Raw genomic sequence first — 20,392 nt, forward strand, 5'->3', positions numbered from 1 at the left:
ATGCTACACAAAGTGTGTGTGCAGTTATTCATCTACATGCGTTCTTTGACCCTGATGTTAGAAACATCACTAAACTGAAGGGCAGAACATTTTACTCTGTTTCCTGCAGATCACACTGGTAACGACACACATTTGACTAACGGTGGTGACACAGCTGTGTCTGCAGCAGTGATGACAGCTGCAGAACTGCGTCCATCGCTCAGTCACCTACCACCATGTCTCTGACCGACCTGTGCTTTTAGTTTTCTGCCCTTGCAGTCTTTCCTGCATTTTTACCACGACTGACCTTTAACATTTGGTTTGTCCTTGTTCAGTTAAACACGGGGATTAGGGATTACAGGACTTTGCTGATAATTTTATTCAGATTTATATTTAATAGTTTCATGTCATCTTAATCATCAAGTGTATGAACTGAGCATATAATACTGGTCCAGCATGGTGGGGTGGGCCCGGTCTGTATGTAGTTCACTGTGTGGGGAAGGTTTCCCACCACACACACAGGGTCAGAGTGAGACTCGTGTTGGAACTTCACACACATCACATTCTCACACACTTCATGACATTTCGGTGATTTGCATCGGGAGCCAACGAGTTAGGTAACTTGACTTGTACCTGCCAAAATTGCTTCACCGCTGTGTTATTACAGAAGAATGGGGTGACGTTCATCATATATTCAGCATATTTATGTGGCATTCAGTACATAACAAGCACAGGTTTCAAGAATCTCAGCATACAAAGCAACGGCACAACACACACATTGTGCCAAGGTATTTACAACCTGACGGCTCCTCCTTCACCCCCAGCACTGACATCTTCTCTGCTGGTATGTAGAGCAGTGTGAGCTCTGCTGCGCTCTCAGCGTGCACACACTGAGGTGACAACCATCTAATTAGCAGCTGTCAGGGAGAGAAACACAATCTGAAAACCAAACAGCAGCTTCAGCACATTCTGTACTCCACATTTGTTTTTCAGGCGACATAATGACCTTACATCACCGCGCTCACAGACAGGACAAAGCCACTGTTATGTGAACATTTATCACTCGTCAGACGACGTTTAGGGCAAAATCATTTCAGTCCGACTTTAATTCAGTTGTTTATGAAAAATGTCGAAACCTCCACAGTGTGAACTCGATCGGGCTCAAATCCAGCTGCAAATAGTATAGTGGTGTAATATTGATGAATAAGATGTCCAAATAGTTGTTATGATAATGATTTTAATTGCTAAACACAACAGAAACATGCTTTAATTCGCAGTATTAACAATAACGGGACCGTTGCTAAAACAATGAGTAAAGGCTTCAATGTAAGTTTAAAGTAGCAATTAAAATTGCTTCCATCTTTAGCTAATTAATAAACTGCTTGAAACAGCTGGGTAACATTCTTTAAAGAAATGTTCACATACGTAAAGTCGTTACCCAAAATAATGGAAATGTGCATGAAACAGAAATGTGCTCATGTGTCGCTTCAAAGTGAACAAAAAAAGAATAACCTCTGAACAGAAAAGTAAAAGTGATAAATGAGCATTTGCTTATATGAAAACATCTGTGTTTAATGTGCAACACTGTATCTGTGTGGCAGAAAGAACAGCCTAAGCTTTCATCCACAGGTAAAAAAAACTGCTTCATACAAGCATTTTTTCTTTGCTCCTTCGATGTGTTTTCTCTCTAGGAGTCACACACGTCCACAGTGGATGCATCAGAGAGCAACTCGTGGTTAGCATCCTGCATGCCAAGCAGGGGAGCAGACGGGGATCGAACAGCAGAAACCCGCCTGCACACAGCTCACGCTGAGCTCTAAGCTCATATAAGAAACAATAAAACTGAAACTTTGCATTTGTGAAGTTTCGACTGGCAGCCATGTGTCTCAGCATTCTTCAAATGATTTAACAGTTTTTCAGGTTACAACCTCACCTTGAGCTGGTATGTGAATATTTGCTTTTGATGGGAGCTGCCCAGCTGAACATGAAGCGTAAGTAGGCGGGTGTTACGTAGTCTGATCAGACGCCCTGCCTGTGGCTTCCCAGGGAAGGCAGCTATGTTCTTTCTCTGTGTGTGACGCTGTAAGACTGGCAGTAAACTCACCCACACCTGTTTAGTATTGAAAGATGTTTTGGATTGGTCTCCAGCTTAGTCAGCCTTTGGTCAGGACACACATGAAGAATCTGTTCAGCAGCAGCTCTGTGGTCATAACTCCGTTTAAATCTGGGGTGAGAATGAACAGTCAGTGAGAAACGACTGTGTCCCATTACTGGACCTGTCATGTGTTATGATGCTGAATGGTAATGGTAAGGCCGACTATTCAACCAGCCATATTTTTGTTATCCTTCACTTACTGGCTCAGAATTGGTTGGTGTTGTTTCTCACCATGAGGTGACATTTTTAGAAACATAACATCAGTGTTTCTTCACTCTGTCTGTGCTGCATCCATCTGGAGTAAGAAAACATTTTCCACAGAACATTTGACCCTCTGAGGCCAAACTGATTGGTGACAGCCCCAGACTCTTCTGTCAAACAGCTGGTTAGGGTTACCACCTACTGTATGATGACTAGACCTCTGCTGTGTTTGGGCCGGTGGATCTTTTATACGTCCGGGGCATCAGCAGCTAAGGAAGGCAAGTCATTCAGCTTTCCCATGAAGACTACCTGTGAAGAAAAGGAACTCTTCCCAGAACAGCAGGTCAGCCAGTCATCGTGGCGGTCCAAGGCCTCTCACACTTCACTGGATCTGCATCAGCCGCTGAAAAACAAAGACTGAGAGGGAAAGCGTCTGGGAAGGAAATTCTGTTGACTTTATTCGCACCAAGGCAGCTTTATTTGAGATTGGAAAACTCTGTGACGGGGGACTCCCTTCAGAAACTACTACCAGATGTCTCCACCATCGCGCTGCTTTTGAAGTGTCCCTGTGAGCTCGTGTGCGCGTGAGCGAGAGTGCGTATAACCCCGGGCGCTGTGATCCAGACACACGTGAATATGATTTTCTCAGACCAAAGCAGACTGTAAGTGTGGGAGCAGACGGGAGGGTGGAGGCCAGACTGTGGAGCTGAAAACAATTAAGCAGTCTTTAATCTACTGTTGTAATCAATAAATGATTATAATTAAAGCGTAAATCTTCTATATCTGTTTCCAGCATCGCTGCTGGTTTTATCTCATGTTATAATTTAGAAGATGTATGTTTGCTTGATTTATGTCATTGTTATGTTTTTCTTGTTGCTTGCTGGGTGGTGTCTGTGGAATTTCTCAGTGTCCACCCTCAGACCGAGACTCGGTGTGCTCCTGATAGAGGACAGGAAGTATCTGATTGCCTCACAGAGTGAGTCAGCTGTAGTTCCCTTTAGCAACACTTCAGTGTACAGCACGCTGAAAGCAGACTGGATGTCTCTGACATTTGAACTTTTTTAAATGGTAAATGGTAAATGGCCTGTATTTATATAGCGCTTTTGTAGTCACTAAGGACCCCAAAGCGCTTTACATATCCAGTCATTCACCCATTCACACACACATTCACACACTTTCACACAAACATCACACTTAAAAGTAGATGTTTGCCCTTTAGAAGATTCATGTTGATGAGAACTGGAAATAAAACCCCATCATGTAGGTTTACTGACACACTGCTGGTGATACTTAGTGCACCAGTGATGATGCTGGATACGTTTGCCTGAAATACACCAGCTATTTTTCTCTGTGAAAACTAAAACACTGCTATGTACTCTATAGTGCTTGGATCATGCTTACACACACACACACACACGTATACATATATATATATATATATATATATATATATATCTGCCACTTCAATGAAAAACAAGGACATGAACGTTCCCAGTATTTAACAATTTATACACCCAGTCTATGCCTGTTTATAAAAGGGGGCATTTTGTGTTTTGGCAGGATGATCTGATATCTCTGTGTTGGTGTCACATCATCGTAACAGTGCAGATAATGTGATTAGGCAGTATTGATCCAGGACCAACATCATTATGATATATCAGCTCCTTTTGGCATCTTTTCCCCGACTCTGTGGGTTAAAGCCTCAGTGAGAGGCATCATTAGTCAGTGAGCCAAGCTGCTGTTACGAAGTGTGTTTTAACCCAAACCACAACATCCTAACACTAACCGAGTGGTTTTCAGTGACTAAACTTTACCAGCACGTGATGAAAAAAAGAAAAGTCAAAAAGCAAAACACCAAAATCCAAACCAGAGTGTGTTGTCTAACAAGCCTAAGATGTATGCCAGGCCACCCCTCCGGTCTGTGCAGATACTGTGCTGCATCAGAGTGGGCCTCAGCACTCAAAGAGGATTTGAATCATGTAAGTAGTTACAGTGTTTCAGCTTCGTGTGACTGAGTAGAAACAACACATTTAGAAATTACAGTCTGGGCTCTCTGAGCAACACACATGTTAGTGATGGAGTGTGTACTGTCCCAGCATGCTGTGTGTGCCTGTACAAGGGAAAATGGAAACATGAATATCAGTCACATCATGTATGTCATATTACAGAAACAGCCGTGTTTAGTCCAACACAGAGAACACAGGGTTTTAGACTACAGTGCATATATATCCTCATATTTTAGGAACACACTGTTCATTACTGCAGTTGTGAAAGCACCATCGTTATACATGCACGTGTATGAGTGTGTTAATCATTCGACTCTCAGCCACAATACTGACGTTCCTGTGAAATAGCTATAAATCTTTTAAAAGGTGGATGTTGCACCTTCATTATAAAAGCACTGAAGGACAAGGCAGCAGCTGCCAGTAAGACCGTTGTTGACTCTTCTTTTAAATGTATTTATGTGTGAATCTGTAACAACATAACAACAACGTTACACCACACAATAAGAGTATAATTTTCTTTCGTTCTATGAAGCTTTTATTCTCACATGAATGCATGAAAGAACTCCAACAGCTGCTCCGTCACCGACATGGCCTTTCTGCAAAAAAACAAAAAAACTCTGATCCCGCAGCACAGTCGTCCATCTCAGCCCAGGCACAAAACATCAATACGGGAGAAAGAAAAGTGAGCGTGAGGCCACGGACAGTGCAACAAAAGAAGAGAAACAAGCTGCACATTCAGGCATGCTGCATGTCTGATACAGAAACATCCAGAGGAAGCTCGGGGATAAGTTCGTATTTCACACCAGTGTTCCTGCTCTCATTCTAAGGGAATCTCAAGTACATCAATGTTACACATCCAAGAGTTCAGCCCTGCTTGGTAAAAACCAAATGTCCAATATTGCTCGATAACAAAAGGCCTCATCTGACCCCCGACTCTGCAGCCCAGCTCAGAGTGTTGAAACAGTTAGTTGGAGATCCAAACCTGTGACAGTCTGCCTGACATCCTGCTCTACAGCTGGATTCATCATGTCCCCTGTCGGTCACTCCAAGTCCTGAACTCGAGCTTCCAGTTGCCCAGTTCGTTCTAGACATTACCCACCTTAATGAACATCTGGATATAAACTTTTTGTGCACAAATCTTACGCTAGCCTTCAGCGCAGTGACCACATCTGCTGCTCATTTGAGGGTGGTGATTTCCAGGCTGCAGTGTCTGTTGAAGGAGCGAAGCACTGGACCATCACAGCATCCAGCTCTGTGTTTATCTCTGACTCTCAAACAAAACCTCCCAGTTCCTGTCTGCTTAGCAGCTCAGATCCACAATCTACTCTCCCAATCTGCTTGGCTCCATTTTATTTTCCCCTGCTCCTCTTTTACCGCCAAGATGCTTTCCCCCATCTGTTTATGGCCTAATGACAGATCTGCTCCTCAGGAGGCAGAGAGAGGGAGGGAGGAAATCAGCTGGGCCAAATTATTTAGCCACAAGCTGGAGAGTGGCCACAGTTACAGAAGCTCATCTTCTCTTTTCCCTCAGGGTCTGAACACATGCTGACACAGCCTGTTTCATGCTCACCAACATTATACAGTATCCGTTTGCATGACAAAGGATTTCTTTGTCCATGGCGCGACCTAGCGGCAAATGAGGGGAACTGAGTTGACTGCTGCATGAGCTAAAATCACATTGGCAGCAACCAGTGCTTATAAACAGCGTTCATTCTGACAGCAAATTTAGATTTATCACAAGATTACAGTCGATTACATCTAAAGCTGACTGAAATATAAAGTGTAAAAGTTACAAAGTGTCTTATTTTCCTTGACTTTGAACAGGAAATGCATGTCCTGTTCTCTTCCTCCCAAGCATCCACATTTTGTGCATCACTCCAGTCATATGCGCTCACCTGCTGCTGCCATAGATACCCCGCTAGGTTGTCCCTTAATACAAGTATCTAATAAGCCAATCACATGGCAGCATTAAGATATACTGACTTAACATGAAGAGATGCTAAAGTTCAAACTAGGAGAGAGTGATTAAGGTGGCTTTGAACATGACGTGGTTATCGTTGGTACATGGGCTGGTTCAGTAACTGGTGATCTACTGGGATCTTTCCATCCCAAAGTCATGTTGGTTTACAGAGAATGGTTTGAACGTGAGGAGATATCCAGTAAGTAGCAGCTCTCTGGTGCCAGAGGGTAGAGAAGGATGGCCAGACTCCTTTGAGCTGACAGGAAGGCAGCAGTAGCTCGCGTACTGTAAACTACTTACAGCCAAGGTATGCACAAGAACACACATCATAGCCTGAATACAGCCGAGACCAGAGGAGGAGCTACTGTGGCAGCTAAGGACAGGAAAACTGAGTTAATAACATTGTTAGTATCTGTGAATGGCAGCTGCTTAAAATCAACACATTAGATAAGCATGAGCTTTCCTCTGACCCACACGGCTTCATGTAAACCTGAGTTTGAGCTTTGTATTTGTGCACACACAACCCTGAACCAATCAGTTTATATATATAGAAATATATCTCCAAGTTGGGGTGGTGTGGTGGTTAGCACTGTTGTCTCACAGCAGCAAGGTGCTGTGTTTGACTCCTCCACCTGCCTGTCTGTGGAGTTTGCATGTTTGCCCGTGTCTGGTACTCTGGCTTCCTCCCACAGTCTTAGGACATGCAGGGTTAGGTTTGTTGGGAACGCCCGTAGGTTTAAATCCAAGTGGTGTTTCTCTCTGTGTTAGTCCTGTGGTAGCTGGGATAGGTTCGTATTGTAAAGACTGTAGAATAATACAGAGGAATCCCCAATAATCAAACAGCCTCCTGTGAGCAAGCACTTGGCGACAGCGGGAAGGAAAACCTCCCTTTTAACCAGGCTCAGGGAGAAGCAGCCAGTGTGCTTTATTATATGTGATACATTTACCATCAGCTTGTCGTGTGTATTCGATCATAATGAGCTGCTCTGTAGAAAATCAACTGTTTGTTATGTCAAGACAGGCAACATATTTGTATATACAGGCATTTTCATGTTTCATCTTTAAACAGCTTTTTGTGGTTTAGTGCATCATGTTTGGTTGTTTGGGACTTTTGGACTCAATTATTGGTTACCGTGGGGCGGCTGTAGAGCAGGTCACCTACTAATTGGAAGGTTGGTGGTTCGATCCCTGCCAAGCATCCTTGGGCAAGATACTAACACCAAGTTGCTCTCTGATCCATCCTTGGGAGTGTGAATGTGTGTGAATGCTTAAATAAGAAGAAAGTGCTTGTGTGAATGCGGCATGTTGTATACAGCACGATACAAGAATCGGTGCATCGACCATCTTTAAGAGTCGTCAATGATGGAACGACGCTGGAGAAATCAAAAGCCATGCTACAGTGCTGTCATCAGCCATATGCTGCTCATCAATGGTGTTTTCTAGAATAAGCTGACACGTTCAGCACCCGTTGTTGTGATCTGACACAGACCGAGGCCTCCATGATGGCCCAGGCCAGCACGCAGGTCCTGTTGTCGGGACAAACTGTCCTAAATGTTTCTCAGAATTCTCAGTTCATGGGAAAACAAAAAAAGGTCAGCAAACACATCATTAGTGCACTTTATTAAGTTTATTCATCATATGCAGAGCAGTTTAATAACATCGACACTGAGGACACATTGTGTGTTATTGATCAGGCTCCAAACTTGGCACATGAGAGAGAACTGCAATCTGTGCAATCCAAGAAATACAGTCTGAAAAACTGTTGCACAGATAGGAAGCTTTGATTTCAAAGCTCTGTTATGGACTGAGAGCCACTTCTTATCTTCAATAACTGGACGCTGCCCTCGTGTAAGGTCTTCTCAGCCCCTGCCGCAGCCCAGTGCTTGAAACCAGGTGCATATCATAGTAGTAACTTTCAGCCTTAAGCAGAGGATTTGATTTGTTCTTAAAAGCAGCGCTCCATGACAGCTGTGCTTCCAAACCATTTACAGGCTAACATTATAATGACCCCGGCAACATTTGTTTCAAATGAATAACAGCCTAACATGGAAGGTAAGTTTTTAGGAATCTAGATTTTGATTAACTTTTTACAGCTTGGCGTATTTATGACAACAGGCCAGCATCGTGAAGCCCGCTCACGTTTGGGGTGAGGGCCAAACGAGGGAGTGAACTGAGAGATTTGGATGAAGGCATGAACTATGAAATATTGGTTCTGAATTCTTGCTGAAGATCTGTCAGACCAACAGTCAACACAGCAGGTGCTGACCTCCATGAGTGCTGACAGACGGCCCCGTGCTCTTTAAAGCTATGCAAGGTAACTGTGCCCGCTGGCAGCTGAAGATGGAAGCGAGGAGAAGTTAAAACACTGAAGGGTGATGTCAGCAGGCTGCACGTGCACAGAGTTTATCCTTCATATCATCAGATGTGAGAGAAAAAAAGCAGGAGAGTTCTTGTGGTTCACTTTCAGGCTATAACATGAAGCACTGTGACATGGAAATGTATTACTACAATAATTCTGCTTATTTTGTGTCTAATAAATTCTTAATGTTAGTGAAAGGGGGCTTTACAGGAGCCAATCTGATGTATATGGTGGAGTTGCTCCTTACACACAGCATAAACTAAAGTGGCCTCAGTATGAAAGCTCTGATCACAATCACATCCAGAGAATTTGCCACATAAGGACAGCTTCAGTACCTGTGGGCAGTCATTAGGTCATCTGGTCAGAGACTGTCTGGTTATTTCTGCTCAATAAAAGATGTGAATTCTCCAACCAGCTCACGGGTGGTTGTTGGGTTTGTGATGGAGGCTCCACCAAGAACCTCCTTGTAGTTTGGGTGGAAAATACCAACATTTGCTAACTAACACTAGCGACTACTCGCCAGCTGGGTGTGATCCACATTTTCCTGGTAAACGGGAGTTTGCAGAGCGACCTGTGTGACTCAGGCTTACTGCTGCTGTTATTTTCAAATGGAACAGTTGCAAGTGTAGAAGATATAAAGGATGGAGCCACCATTGTTACCCAGTCATGAAGGCGCCGTTTGCTAGTGAATGTGACAGAGAGGAGTGTAGCTGCCTGTGAAACTGAGAGACGTCCCTGAGCCCATACAGTCATCATGACAGGTTTTACTAAGATCAGAGAGCAAAGAGTGTGAGACGACACTCGTCACCACCCAGTGGTCATTCAATAGAATCCAGCTTTAAAGCACTGCTGCAGCAGTTTGAGTTCACAGATGTGCGTCTACTCTCTGTGTAAGTGATGTCACCTGAACACAAGTCAGTCAAAGTTGTGTTTGTGAATATAATTTCTTTCTCAGATACTTCAAATCATTTTTCATCAGCGGTGTTAAAACCAACAAGGACAGCTTCATCATAAACCACATGTCTCTGCACTGTTTAATAACTACACTCTGCTATAAACAGCTATTAGATCCATCTCAAACAAAGCCAGAAGTATTGTTAAACAAGGTTCCTGAGACGTTTGCCTGATTATTAAGACAAATGTGGGCCAATTTGGGAAAAATACATTAAAATGAATAAAAATGGGAGATGCTGTAAAACAGGTCAGATGCTGGTGTTGTTATATAAAGAATGTGCTGCAGGTATTTACAGACCATAATCCAGTAACACTGATAAAGAGAGGAGTCTGTACGTGGACGAGTTTCCCCCGCCTGTGGCCTGACTCCCTTTCCACAGATAAATCACAGTTATTAACCGCCAAAAATAGAAGACAGGGGGAAAAGAAACAATATAAAGGACTTTAAGGAATTCATAACACCATACCAACATAAGACCTGACAGGGCTCCCTGCATCGCCTCTTGAAGCAGATTTAATGGAATAAATGCCACAAGGCTATAAATAGGTGACTAGGATCGGCGTCTCCTTAAAACTGCACCAACAGGGAGCATCTGCAGAGTTTCAGGCTGCAGCTCTGACAGCAGACTTGTTTGGTATTCCTCTTATAAGAAACTTTCTTTCATTTGCACGCCATGCCCCACTTCATCATTTCATACTCTGACAGCGAGAGTTTAAGTCTGCGCTGCGCTGTCCCAGCAAATCCAGCGTTTGATCCAGAAACCATTAGCTGCTGACGATGCCTCTGCTTCCAAAAGCAACATCTCGTCTTCCTGAGCTTCGTTTCCAGTTAAAAACAAACAGCCTCACACAGTCATGCCCAGGATTAGAAGCACACTCTTCTCTGGTGGTAGACAGTCTGTTTAGGACTAGTCGCTGGCAAACAAGTCACCCACACATAATCTAACTAACAAAGTCAAACAGAGTCTAAAGGGAAGCAAAGGTGTGAGAGCCGCTGTCTCTAACAACAGAACCTACTGCAGGGGAGACGAGCCTGTCAACGGTTATGTTAACATGAGCAGATATAAAAGTTGCTGTCATGTTTCCACTCGCTGTTCAGACTCCCTGTTATCACTGCGAGTTCTTTAAGTCGACTAAACGTATCAAATGCAGAGAGTGAAGCGCTGAGCTTATTTTAAAGTTGCCTTTGTCACTTTCTCCTGCGCTCGTCCTCAGAGTAGCTGCAGGATCAACATCACCCTCGTTCCTCCTGACTCGAGGTCATACCCAAAGATGTGCAGTGCAGCAGTGTCTTCATGCTTTGTGCTTCCTCTCAGAGAGCCTCACACTCACAAACTGTCGACCAGCATAGAAACCAAACATTAAATGTGTATCATGTGTTTTCAACAGCATTAAAGGCATTTAGAGCTCAGAAGAGTCGAGTTCTGATTAAACACGTCCTGTTAACAGACTGCAGTCATGTCATAACACCAGAGTCAACATCCACATATTTTGTCCACATTCAACACACATCTTAGTCTTTAAACTAGCAAACGAGACAGAAACAAAGAACATGTGTTCAGTGTGTGTGTGTGTGTGTGTGTGTGTGTGTGTGTGTGTTAGAGAGCATGCCAAGTGAAAATCAGTCTTACTCTGCTTTCTTTAAAAAGTTAAAAACTGTGCATCTTATCTTACAGCAGCACTAATGCAATCACACAGACTGACAAGGGTCCAAGCCTGAAAACGCTGACTGCAATAGCTGCTGCAGTGTTTGCATGGCGGCGTTCTTAAACTAAATGCGTCTCAGGCAGCAGCTCCAGTCTCCACTCTGCACTCGTTACTTTCAAGCTGATTTAAATAAGAAAAGACGACATTGTGCTCGTGCCAGCTGTTCTCATATTTAACACAGTGCTGTGCAGTTTCCAGTCCGTCTTCGAGCACTGGTCGGGCTCCTCCTCCAGGTGGCACTCACTGATAGCAGAGGTAGCTGATGATGAGTTTAGGGATTTCCAGCTGGCCTATGACATTTAGAGCCCTGGTGCCGAGCTTCCTCCTCACTGCCAACCTGCTGAGCTGCTGCAGACTCAGAGGAGAAGCTGAACACGGGGAAAACATGTCAAATCTCTGTTCATAACACATGCAAACGATAACATGACATTTCTCACATGAACAAAATGACATGTGTTAGCCTCTAGAATACTGATTCACTGTCAGAGTAAAGCTCGAGAAGTGAAAGACAGCTGAGCAGCTGTGCATCAGAATATTATGGCACATGTCAGGTGTCGTCTTTCTGACGCTTCCTGGAAGTGAAAATGATCCTCTCTCGCCTCCTGCTGGTGCTGCGCACTCATTAAACTTACTCTCATAAGACTGTAGGCAGGCTGCAGAGGGAGAGCCCGGCGTGGTGTAGTCCACGGGTCTCCTCTCGTGTTGATCTCTAGCGTAGATGTTGGCTCCAAACTCCACCAGCATCTCGATCGTCTCCACCCGCATGCTTTTAGCAGCGTGGTGCAGCGGAGTCTCGTGCAGCCTGGTGGCGTTCACTTTAGCGCCTACGCAGAACAGAAACATTGAAGGCTGAAGGAAGACGTCGGTGTGGTTATTTAACACATCACCGCAGCGGTTTGTGCTGCGCCTCAATACAAAGCTCAGTTTCTCAGGGGGACAACAATACTGACAGTGATGCTTTTTGTTCTTTCTGAGGCATTTCTGTTATTGTGTGCCAATAATGTCTGAAGAACACTGGTGTTTGTACAAACGGAGTGTTGGAAACCTCTCTCTGTGCCACCCCTCAGACACCTGTGGCATCAATATGAAGATCCTCTGTTGCCTCATTCTCAGTTTATCATGTTCCCAAAGTTCACACTCCCAGCGTGACCAACAACAGTACCCATCATCCTTTTACGGCTCAGCGGTAAAAAGCACAAAATTGAAATTCCATAAAGGGGCTAAAAATGTGTTCTCATCTGCTCCTTATACACCGACCGTCTACAGTTAGCACGCTGACTGTAAATGGTAAATGGCCTGTATTTGTATAGCGCTTTACACATCCAGTCACCCACCCATTCACACACTGCTGACGGCAAGCTACATTGTAGCCACAGCCGCCCTGGGGCACACTGACAGAGGCAGGGCTGCCGGACACTGGTGCCATCGGGCCCTCTGACCACCACCAGTAGGCAACGGGTGAAGTGTCTTGCCCAAGGACACAACGACCGAGACTGTCCAAGCCGGGGCTCGAACCGGCAAGGTAAGGTAGCTTATATAACGTTGTACTCTGTTTTATTCATTCTCCTGTACAGACCCTCACCTGCATTGAGCAGCTCTTTAACACAGTGCGTGTGCTCATTAGCACAGGCCACGTGCAGCGGGGTGCCGTAGTAAAGGTCATACGCCTCGAGACAAGCTCCCATGGAAATCAGCAGCTTCACACACTCAGAGTTTCCTGAAATACAAACATATATGAAAGAAACTTTTATTTTCCAAAAACACAGACAAAAGCACAACATGTGAGACTCTCACCTCCCATGCAGGCCTCGTGCAGGGGTGAGGCTGTGCGGGAGGTGAGGGCAGGGTTCGCCTTGGCACCGTACTGCAGCAAAAGCCTCACACACTCCAAACTACCAGCTGAACAGGCATCGCACAGCGGGGTACTTCCATCCACATTCCTTGCATCCACCTGACAGCATGATGGGGAACAGAGTGTTGCTCATCAAGCAAGCTTGTTTGCAAGAAATGTGATCTCCAGTTTGACAGACTGTGTCTGTGATTCACCTGAGCTCCAGCCTCAAGCAGCAGCTGCACGCACTTGGCCTGTCCGTGGAGGCACGCCTCGTGCAGCGGTGTGATGGAATCCACGGCCACCATGTTGACCGAGGCTCCGCCCTGAATGAGCTCCTCCAGTTGGGAGGCCTGACCGAGCGACGCTGCCTTGTGCACCTCTGTTCGCTCCGCCCAGCAGCCTGCAGAGGAGCAGGTTCAATCATGAACTGAAACCTCATCACATTTCCACCATTTCATTTATAGTAGTTGTTCTGCTGGCGTTTCTCAGTCTGCATGTTACCTGTGGAACACCTATACACTCGCAGCGTCGGGCTGAATGCAGACAAGCCGAGAGACGATGGAAAAAAGACAAACCGCGTGTGTCCTTAGGAATCTTGAAGGACTGTTTACATGAATATCAAAATGCTGTAAAAGTTGCTAAATCTCTTCTAACAGTCATTTCAAATCCTTCTAACTCATTCGCCTCTACAGCTTCCAGTAAACTTTGTGAAAAATTTTAATAGTTTTTCACGGCAAAAATATCAGATTTGAGGTTTTCAGAAGTATTTGTAGTACTGATCCCTACTGGGCGTGTCTTACTTATCCATCGTGCCCTGCTGCTTTAAACCAGTGTGATCCTGTGTGTTTATCAGCTTTAAATGAAGCGTACGCGCAGGTTTAATAAGGAAGCTCACATCTGTCTGCTCCCAGGTGTCTCCGGCTAAATCTAAACTTCACATCACTTCCACTTTCCCACGCTCTCAAGCTGTTTGTGACATCACTATTCTAGTCCAATCATCTTTCTCTCGGCCTTCTTCGGCTGAGAGAAAGATGATCTCACTGCGCATCTATGGGAACCCCTGCTTTTCTGATGCTCGTAGATCCCAGCCGACACTGTAGATCACAGTATCCTGTTATGAGGCTCGAGCATTGTGGGCATTAAGGGAACTGCTGTACAGTGGTTCACTTTATGAATAGGAGCTTCTCAGTCCAGACAGATGCTTATTCCTCAGCTGCAGCACCTCTTACTTGTGGAGTTCCTCAAGGATCCATCCTAGGGGAACCCTATCTTCTTATTTTCCTTATGTATGTTGGCTCTAGGGTCTATTTTTATTTTAAATATAATATCTCTTTCCACTGCTTTGCTGATGACATTCAACTCTATCTGCCATTTCATAAAAAAACTAACAAGTCTTGGACGTAGTGTTTTCAGTGAGAGAAACTTTTTGGATCCCAAAAAGTTGAACAGAATCAACTTTTTGGGATTTACTTACCTGGATGACTGAGCATGCATGAAGACAACTCTGTGAAACTGTTATTGGACTGTTTGGCTGATATAAAAGTCTGGATGGACTCAAACTTCCTCCTCCTCAACAATAACAAAATGGAGGTTACAGTATTTAGGAGATCAGATCTTTCCAAAACCATTCTTGAGCGTTTTCTGTCGTTCAATCGCTCCTCTGTCAGGCATCTTGGCGTATTTTTTGACAGCTCCTTTAAATTCACAAAGCAAATAAGCTTCATAAGCTTTATTCAGTTACGACTTCTTGCTAAGGTAAAACTTTATTTCCTAAGGATTTTGAAAGATTGAGCCATGTTTCATATCAACGTGCCCAGATTACTGCAGTTCCCTTTATGTTGGTGCAGGTCAGTCATCTCTTCACCACTTGCATAAATAAAGTGGACATTGACATTTGCACAGATATACAAATAAATATATACAGAATTAGTACTTTTCTAGCTTTTCTACCACTCGGTGACCAATGTGTGATGGTCAGTGTGTGTAATTCTAAGAGACGCATTCACCTTTTCTTCTGTTTTTACTTAGCTTGCATCCACACCTGGGGCCAAGTCCAACCACCCATTAAAGGGGACCTGTGTGGTGATAGTGTGGTACAGTGCTTAGCACGGTCACCACACTCCAAGAGAACCAGGTTCAAGTTTCTTGGGACCCTTTGTTCCAGCTTTATTTGCTCTTTGTGGGGTTGCATGAACTTCCTCCCACAATCCATTTCATATACACTCATACTGTGTGCCAGTGGCTTTCCATCAGTGCAAGCTGCCTAGTCAAATCTAAAAATGGACATAAATGAAAACATGCCAAAGTAAAAGAATCTCTCTCCCTTCATCTCAGACCGCGCTGTCGTAAAGCTTCTTGGATCTTTGTATAGTTCATTTTGCATCCTTAATATCACATCCTCTACAGAGACAAAGTCAAGTGTATGTCTCAATCATCCAGGTAAGGAAAAAATGTTGATTCTGTTCATCTGGACGTAGCGAGAAACGTTTCATCATCATCCAGTGACTTCTTCAGTCCCAGCTGACTGCAGGTTTCCCCAACCTTATAAACAGGACATTTACACGATGACTCAAACTAGCACCACTGACCAACAATATGCTAATTGTCAAGACCATTGATCAACAACCACCGATCAATGATCTTTGATCAGTGGTTGTGATTGATTGTAATAGTTTATGGTTCACAGCTCAGTGCGTGTTTGGGTTTTGTATGGCGACCATTGTTGTGTAAGTTACCGCCTGCCACTTCTTTTTCGTCACGTTTTCCAGGTGAATAAATTCTCTCTATGCCAGCTGTTATTACCTGCTAGCTACAGCCAAGCTGACGTCAAACTCGGCCACGGCTCGATTAAACGACAGTCTCGCCGGCCATGTTGTCTGCGCTCATACTCACCGATGTCGCCAAAGAAATAGGGCCGAGACTTTTCAGTGTCCATCCTCCGAATACTTCCCCCGCAGAACAAGCTCGGCTGACATGAAACGCGGGGACAAACGAGCTGTTTGTAAACAGTCGCGTCCTCGCTCTCTACATGCGGCAGGAGTCACGTGACAAAACCCGACCTCCGCGGGCATGTTGGACTTTGTAGTTTTTACCCCAAATAAAACTGTTTCACGCGTGGAGAGTACAACAAATACTTATTCTACCTCAGATTAAATAATAATCTATGAAAATCTGTGCAGTAAAAAGCCCTTAGCAACATATGACGCCGTGATGTCACATATTAAACGCAATTCATAAATAAATAATATGGATAACATACAATATCAAAAATACATTGACAAATACTTGACTTTCTAAACATTCATGACCCCCGTGGCTCAGGATTTAATGGGATATTAGATAATTGATTAATAACAGAATTTAAATTTAGATCTATTTGATTATCAATAAGAAAGAGTTGAAAACTGGTGCGATTTTCAGGCCCATGTAAAATCCTTAGATTATATAGAAATAACTGTTATTGAATCCATGGCAAACACAGAGATCCAAACAAATCCTCACCAGGTGAGCAACTCAGCCTCGGTATAAGGAACCTGTCCTGAACAATACGCCTGGTCACGATCAAAGATGAAACTATAATCTGGTGTATTTAACAGCTGTTTCACACAACAGCTGGTGTTGGAACCACAGAGTAAGCTGCCCTGCAGGTAGAGGTGGTAAAAGTACAGGAAGATTTACCACTCACAATATTTCTGTTGAGAGCTCCTGTAGATTGTCTCTGAACAGGCTTTGATCAGCTGACCTGTGTAACTGCTGCTGCTCTGAGGTTTACTGCTCTTTGACCATTTACATAACTGAATTGAACAGTATGTAACCCAATATCTGACAAGCTTGCTTGGCTGATTTCCAGTCCCTACACTGACAGTACACTGTTTATGCTGTCTTCATACTAGATGGTATAAAGTTGGCATGAAGGTGGAATTCAGTGAATTAATCTAAGTGTCATCAGCTACACTTGATGTAATCTAATTCTGATTACGAGTCACACACTGTTCTTTACTCTAAATCCATCACCGTCACCTAACTAATCTGTTTGTCCTGTACCAAACAACTGTTTCATCTCTTTTCATGTAGCATCTCCTGGTGAGCAGTACCCAAACAGGACAGCCATTCATCGATTGTCTCAGGGGCATCTTTACACAGCCTGGGGTCTTGCCTGGTGTGATAGACCCCAGCCTCTATGGAGCGTGTGCTCAGAGCTTGTTCCTGTGCTGCCATGATTAGTGCCTCTGTGCTGTCTTTCAGTCCAGCCACTGGTAGGATTTCTTTATGTCAGCCACTTCCTCTGTCTGGGGATGCAGTTCCTGTCCTTCCATGATGGTTCCTCCTCTTCCTCGGGTTTCTGCTGCCTGAGGTATTCACCTAGCATGCATTTGGTTGGGGCCATCTTCCTGATGTATTTGTGGATGTTTGTTGTCTCATCCTGGACTGTGGTGCTGACGCTCACCAGTCCCCGGCCTCCGTCCTTCTGCTTAGCGTACAGCCTCAGGGTGCTGGACTTGGGGTGAAACCATCCGTGCATGGTCAGGAGCTTCCTGGTCTTGATGTCACTGACTTCTGTCTCCTCCTTTGGCCAGCTTATATCCCAGCAGGGTAAAATAACTTGACCTGAGTCACTGATGTGCTCTTGGAGTAATTTTGGTAGTCTGGCCGGTGTCGCGTAATGTGGAGTAGAGAGAGATGACAGTCCCCCTGTCCATCACAGCTGAGGCGATAAAAGGACTTGACACCCAGCCTTATGTGTTATAAATGTGTTGGAAATTGTCAGAGTGCTGAAACAGAGATTTATATAAGGAAATGCTTTTTCTCATTCAGCAATGAATTGGTTTAATTTGACATACAATGTTGAACTGACTGCGTACAGATATTTTCATCCTGGTTACATGTGTTTCATCTGAATGGCAAACATTTTGTGGGGACATTTTAAACCTTTTATAATGTTCATGTGTAGGTCTATAGGGATATGGGATGATCACAGTACTGGAGGTAGCTGTTGATGCGGTGGGATATATTCAGCTGACTCAGGACCTCTGATGCTCTGGTACCCAGCATCCTCCTCACAGCAATCCTGCAAAGCTGCTGCAGGCTCAAAGGATTACCTGTCAACAACAAATGTTTTAATAAGACGATCAGGCCTCAAAAGCAAAAAAAGAGCAAGAACATAAGAACTTGAACTTTTTTGCTGTAACTCAGACAGAACGCAGAACTTTACTTTCATAAAACCTGAGGCAGGTGTACGAGGGAGATGCAGGTGTTGTGTAGTCTATAGGCTTTCTTCCCAGGTTGTCGCTGGCGTACACATTGGCTCCAAACTCCACCAGCAGCTCAATCATTTCCACCATACTGACCCGAGCTGCGTGATGCAACGCTATTTCATGGAACTTCACTGCATTCACATTAGCACCTGCATAATTCACAATGATTTAAAGGTCTTAGTCCAAAGACATGCACAGGTTAAATGGTATAGCTGTTAGTATGAGTGAACAGCTGTCTGTCTCAGCCCTGTGACAAACTGGACACTTATCCAGAATGAACCCCGCCTCTCGCCCTCTGACAGCTTTGATTAGCTGCAGCACTCTCTGTAGGAAACTGGCTATCACCAACTGAACTTTCAAAATAAAACAACCATACATTGCACCTTTAACACACCTGCAGTTAGCAGCTCCTTGACACAATTCAGATGTCCTTTAGCACATGCTATGTGAAGGGGAGGACCAAAGTGGACGTCAAATGCCTCCAGCTTGGCACCACTGGCTATCAGCAGTCTCACAACTTGGGGATTACCTGAGAGGAATGTGAAGTGTCGTTCATAGGGAGACGTGATAGCATGACAGGGTGTTGTTCCTGCTGAAGGTTTACCTTGTATGCAGGCCTCATGGAGCGGTGAGGCAGTGAGAGCCGTGAGGGACGGGTTCACTTTGGCTCCATAGTCCAACAACAGCTTGGCACATTCCAGGCTGCCAGCCGCACAAGCATTACAAAGAGGCGTGCTACCATGGATGGTGCGTACATCCACCTGGAGCAAACAGATGAACATTATCTGTCTATTCTTTAGGTAATCTACCAAATTGTAGGGCCATGTTAAGACCTGAACAACAGAAACAGTAGTTATCGTTTGTGAGACTGTCACAGAGGGAGAGACTCTTGCTGATGCTTCACAGATCTCACGTACCAGCAGTGGGATTCTGCACCAGATAGCATCATTTTGTACCTGCTGTGTTAAGGTGTGCGACCCCAAGACTCTACACGAGTCAGGCTTGTAGAGTGAAGCTGTGCCTCACCTGGGCTCCTGCCTCCAGCAGCAGGCGAGCACAGTTTGGATGAGCCTGGATGCAGGCTTCATGTAGAGGCGTGATGTTATCCACAGTCACCATGTTGACAGACGCTCCGTTTTCTATCAGCTGCTTCAACTGCAAAGCCCTGCCGTGGGATGCTGCTTCGTGCAGAGCCGTGCGGTCTGCCCAGAAGCCTCACACACACACACACACACACACATTAGCACAACAGCAAAGAGACAGCTGAAACAGCTTCCATTAACCAGTGCATGTGTAAACCCAGTAAACATGGCAGCAGTACTGGGTGGAATACGTCTATTCTGTCAATATCCGTCAATGTCATGGCAAAGTGTCTATTACAAATATATGAACAAGGGCAATATTTAGACTGATTACAGAAATAACTATAAAAGTCTTTCCCCCTCATTCATCATGTTTAGTGCATACGTCCATTAGTTATAGTGTACTCCTCGAATGTCGCATTTTTCTTCATTTACAGAGAAAAACCGAGCATGTTACCCAGCTATAAGCCAGTTAGCTACCAAATGACTTGGTCTGTGTAACGGCTGAACTTTCTCGACACAGCACTGACGGGACTCTCAGTTGTTACTCTCCGCCTACATTTCCCGGTTAAAACCCGCTTTTGGCAGTGAACATACGGTTTCAGCCGTCAGCCGTTCCCGTAGATGTGAGCTGGGGTGTAAATTATTAACTGCTGACGATGCTTCATGCTTACCGATGTCGCACAGAAACGAGCGGCGGGCTGCTGTCACCTCCATGATTACCGGTTACCACACACGGTGCTCTACAGACACACATTAGTAAACGCTGAAAGGGTCGAACGTAAAGCCAGCGCGGCATTATGGGAATTGTAGTAGCGATCTGAAAACCAGACGAGGACTCTGCAGAGCTCAGAGATAAAGCGAACGCGGAAGTGTCAAAATCCATTTCCTAGATTGGTT

The 20,392-nt window shown here is 44.6% G+C and overlaps 2 protein-coding genes across 5 annotated transcripts; both read right to left on the reverse strand.

Annotated features, from left to right (window-relative positions):
- Positions 1-7,913: 7,913 nt before the first annotated feature.
- LOC100709444 (ankyrin repeat and SOCS box protein 13) lies at positions 7,914-16,219 on the reverse strand. Its single transcript, XM_003449749.4, has 6 exons — positions 16,048-16,219; positions 13,368-13,555; positions 13,116-13,272; positions 12,904-13,038; positions 11,954-12,145; positions 7,914-11,689 (listed from the first exon to the last, which is right to left on the reverse strand). The coding sequence occupies exons 1-6, from the start codon at positions 16,088-16,090 to the stop codon at positions 11,562-11,564; spliced, it is 843 nt and encodes a 280-aa protein (XP_003449797.1). The 5' UTR covers positions 16,091-16,219; the 3' UTR covers positions 7,914-11,561.
- A 1,737-nt stretch (positions 16,220-17,956) lies between these two features.
- On the reverse strand, positions 17,957-20,313 carry asb13a.1 (ankyrin repeat and SOCS box containing 13a, tandem duplicate 1). 4 transcript variants are annotated; one of them, XM_005475592.4, is made up of 6 exons: positions 20,167-20,313; positions 19,437-19,624; positions 19,015-19,171; positions 18,805-18,927; positions 18,368-18,559; positions 17,957-18,254 (listed from the first exon to the last, which is right to left on the reverse strand). In XM_005475592.4, the coding sequence occupies exons 1-6, from the start codon at positions 20,207-20,209 to the stop codon at positions 18,109-18,111; spliced, it is 849 nt and encodes a 282-aa protein (XP_005475649.1). In that variant the 5' UTR covers positions 20,210-20,313; the 3' UTR covers positions 17,957-18,108. The 4 variants fall into 4 exon arrangements, with proteins under 4 accessions (XP_005475649.1, XP_003449799.1, XP_013129599.1 ...); XM_003449751.5 differs by having other exon boundaries at positions 18,805-18,939; XM_013274145.3 differs by having other exon boundaries at positions 18,805-19,171.
- Positions 20,314-20,392: the final 79 nt, after the last annotated feature.

This window comes from Oreochromis niloticus, linkage group LG17, assembly GCF_001858045.2.
Source record: "Oreochromis niloticus isolate F11D_XX linkage group LG17, O_niloticus_UMD_NMBU, whole genome shotgun sequence".
In the NCBI taxonomy this organism is placed as follows: domain Eukaryota; kingdom Metazoa; phylum Chordata; class Actinopteri; order Cichliformes; family Cichlidae; genus Oreochromis; species Oreochromis niloticus.

Excerpts from the sequence above, each read along its gene's own strand:
- asb13a.1 (XM_013274145.3), bottom strand. The coding sequence starts at position 20,209 with ATGGAGGTGACAGCAGCCCGCCGCTCGTTTCTGTGCGACATCG. Across the intron at positions 19,625-20,166 it reads CTCGTTTCTGTGCGACATCG|GCTTCTGGGCAGACCGCACG; the intron begins GTAAGCATGAAG and ends TGTGTGTGTGAG. Across the intron at positions 18,560-18,804 it reads CAAGGAGCTGCTAACTGCAG|GTGCTAATGTGAATGCAGTG; the intron begins GTGTGTTAAAGG and ends TGAATTATGCAG.
- LOC100709444 (XM_003449749.4), bottom strand. The coding sequence starts at position 16,090 with ATGGACACTGAAAAGTCTCGGCCCTATTTCTTTGGCGACATCG. Across the intron at positions 13,556-16,047 it reads CTATTTCTTTGGCGACATCG|GCTGCTGGGCGGAGCGAACA; the intron begins GTGAGTATGAGC and ends GCTCCTCTGCAG. Across the intron at positions 12,146-12,903 it reads TAAAGAGCTGCTCAATGCAG|GCGCTAAAGTGAACGCCACC; the intron begins GTGAGGGTCTGT and ends TGTTCTGCGTAG.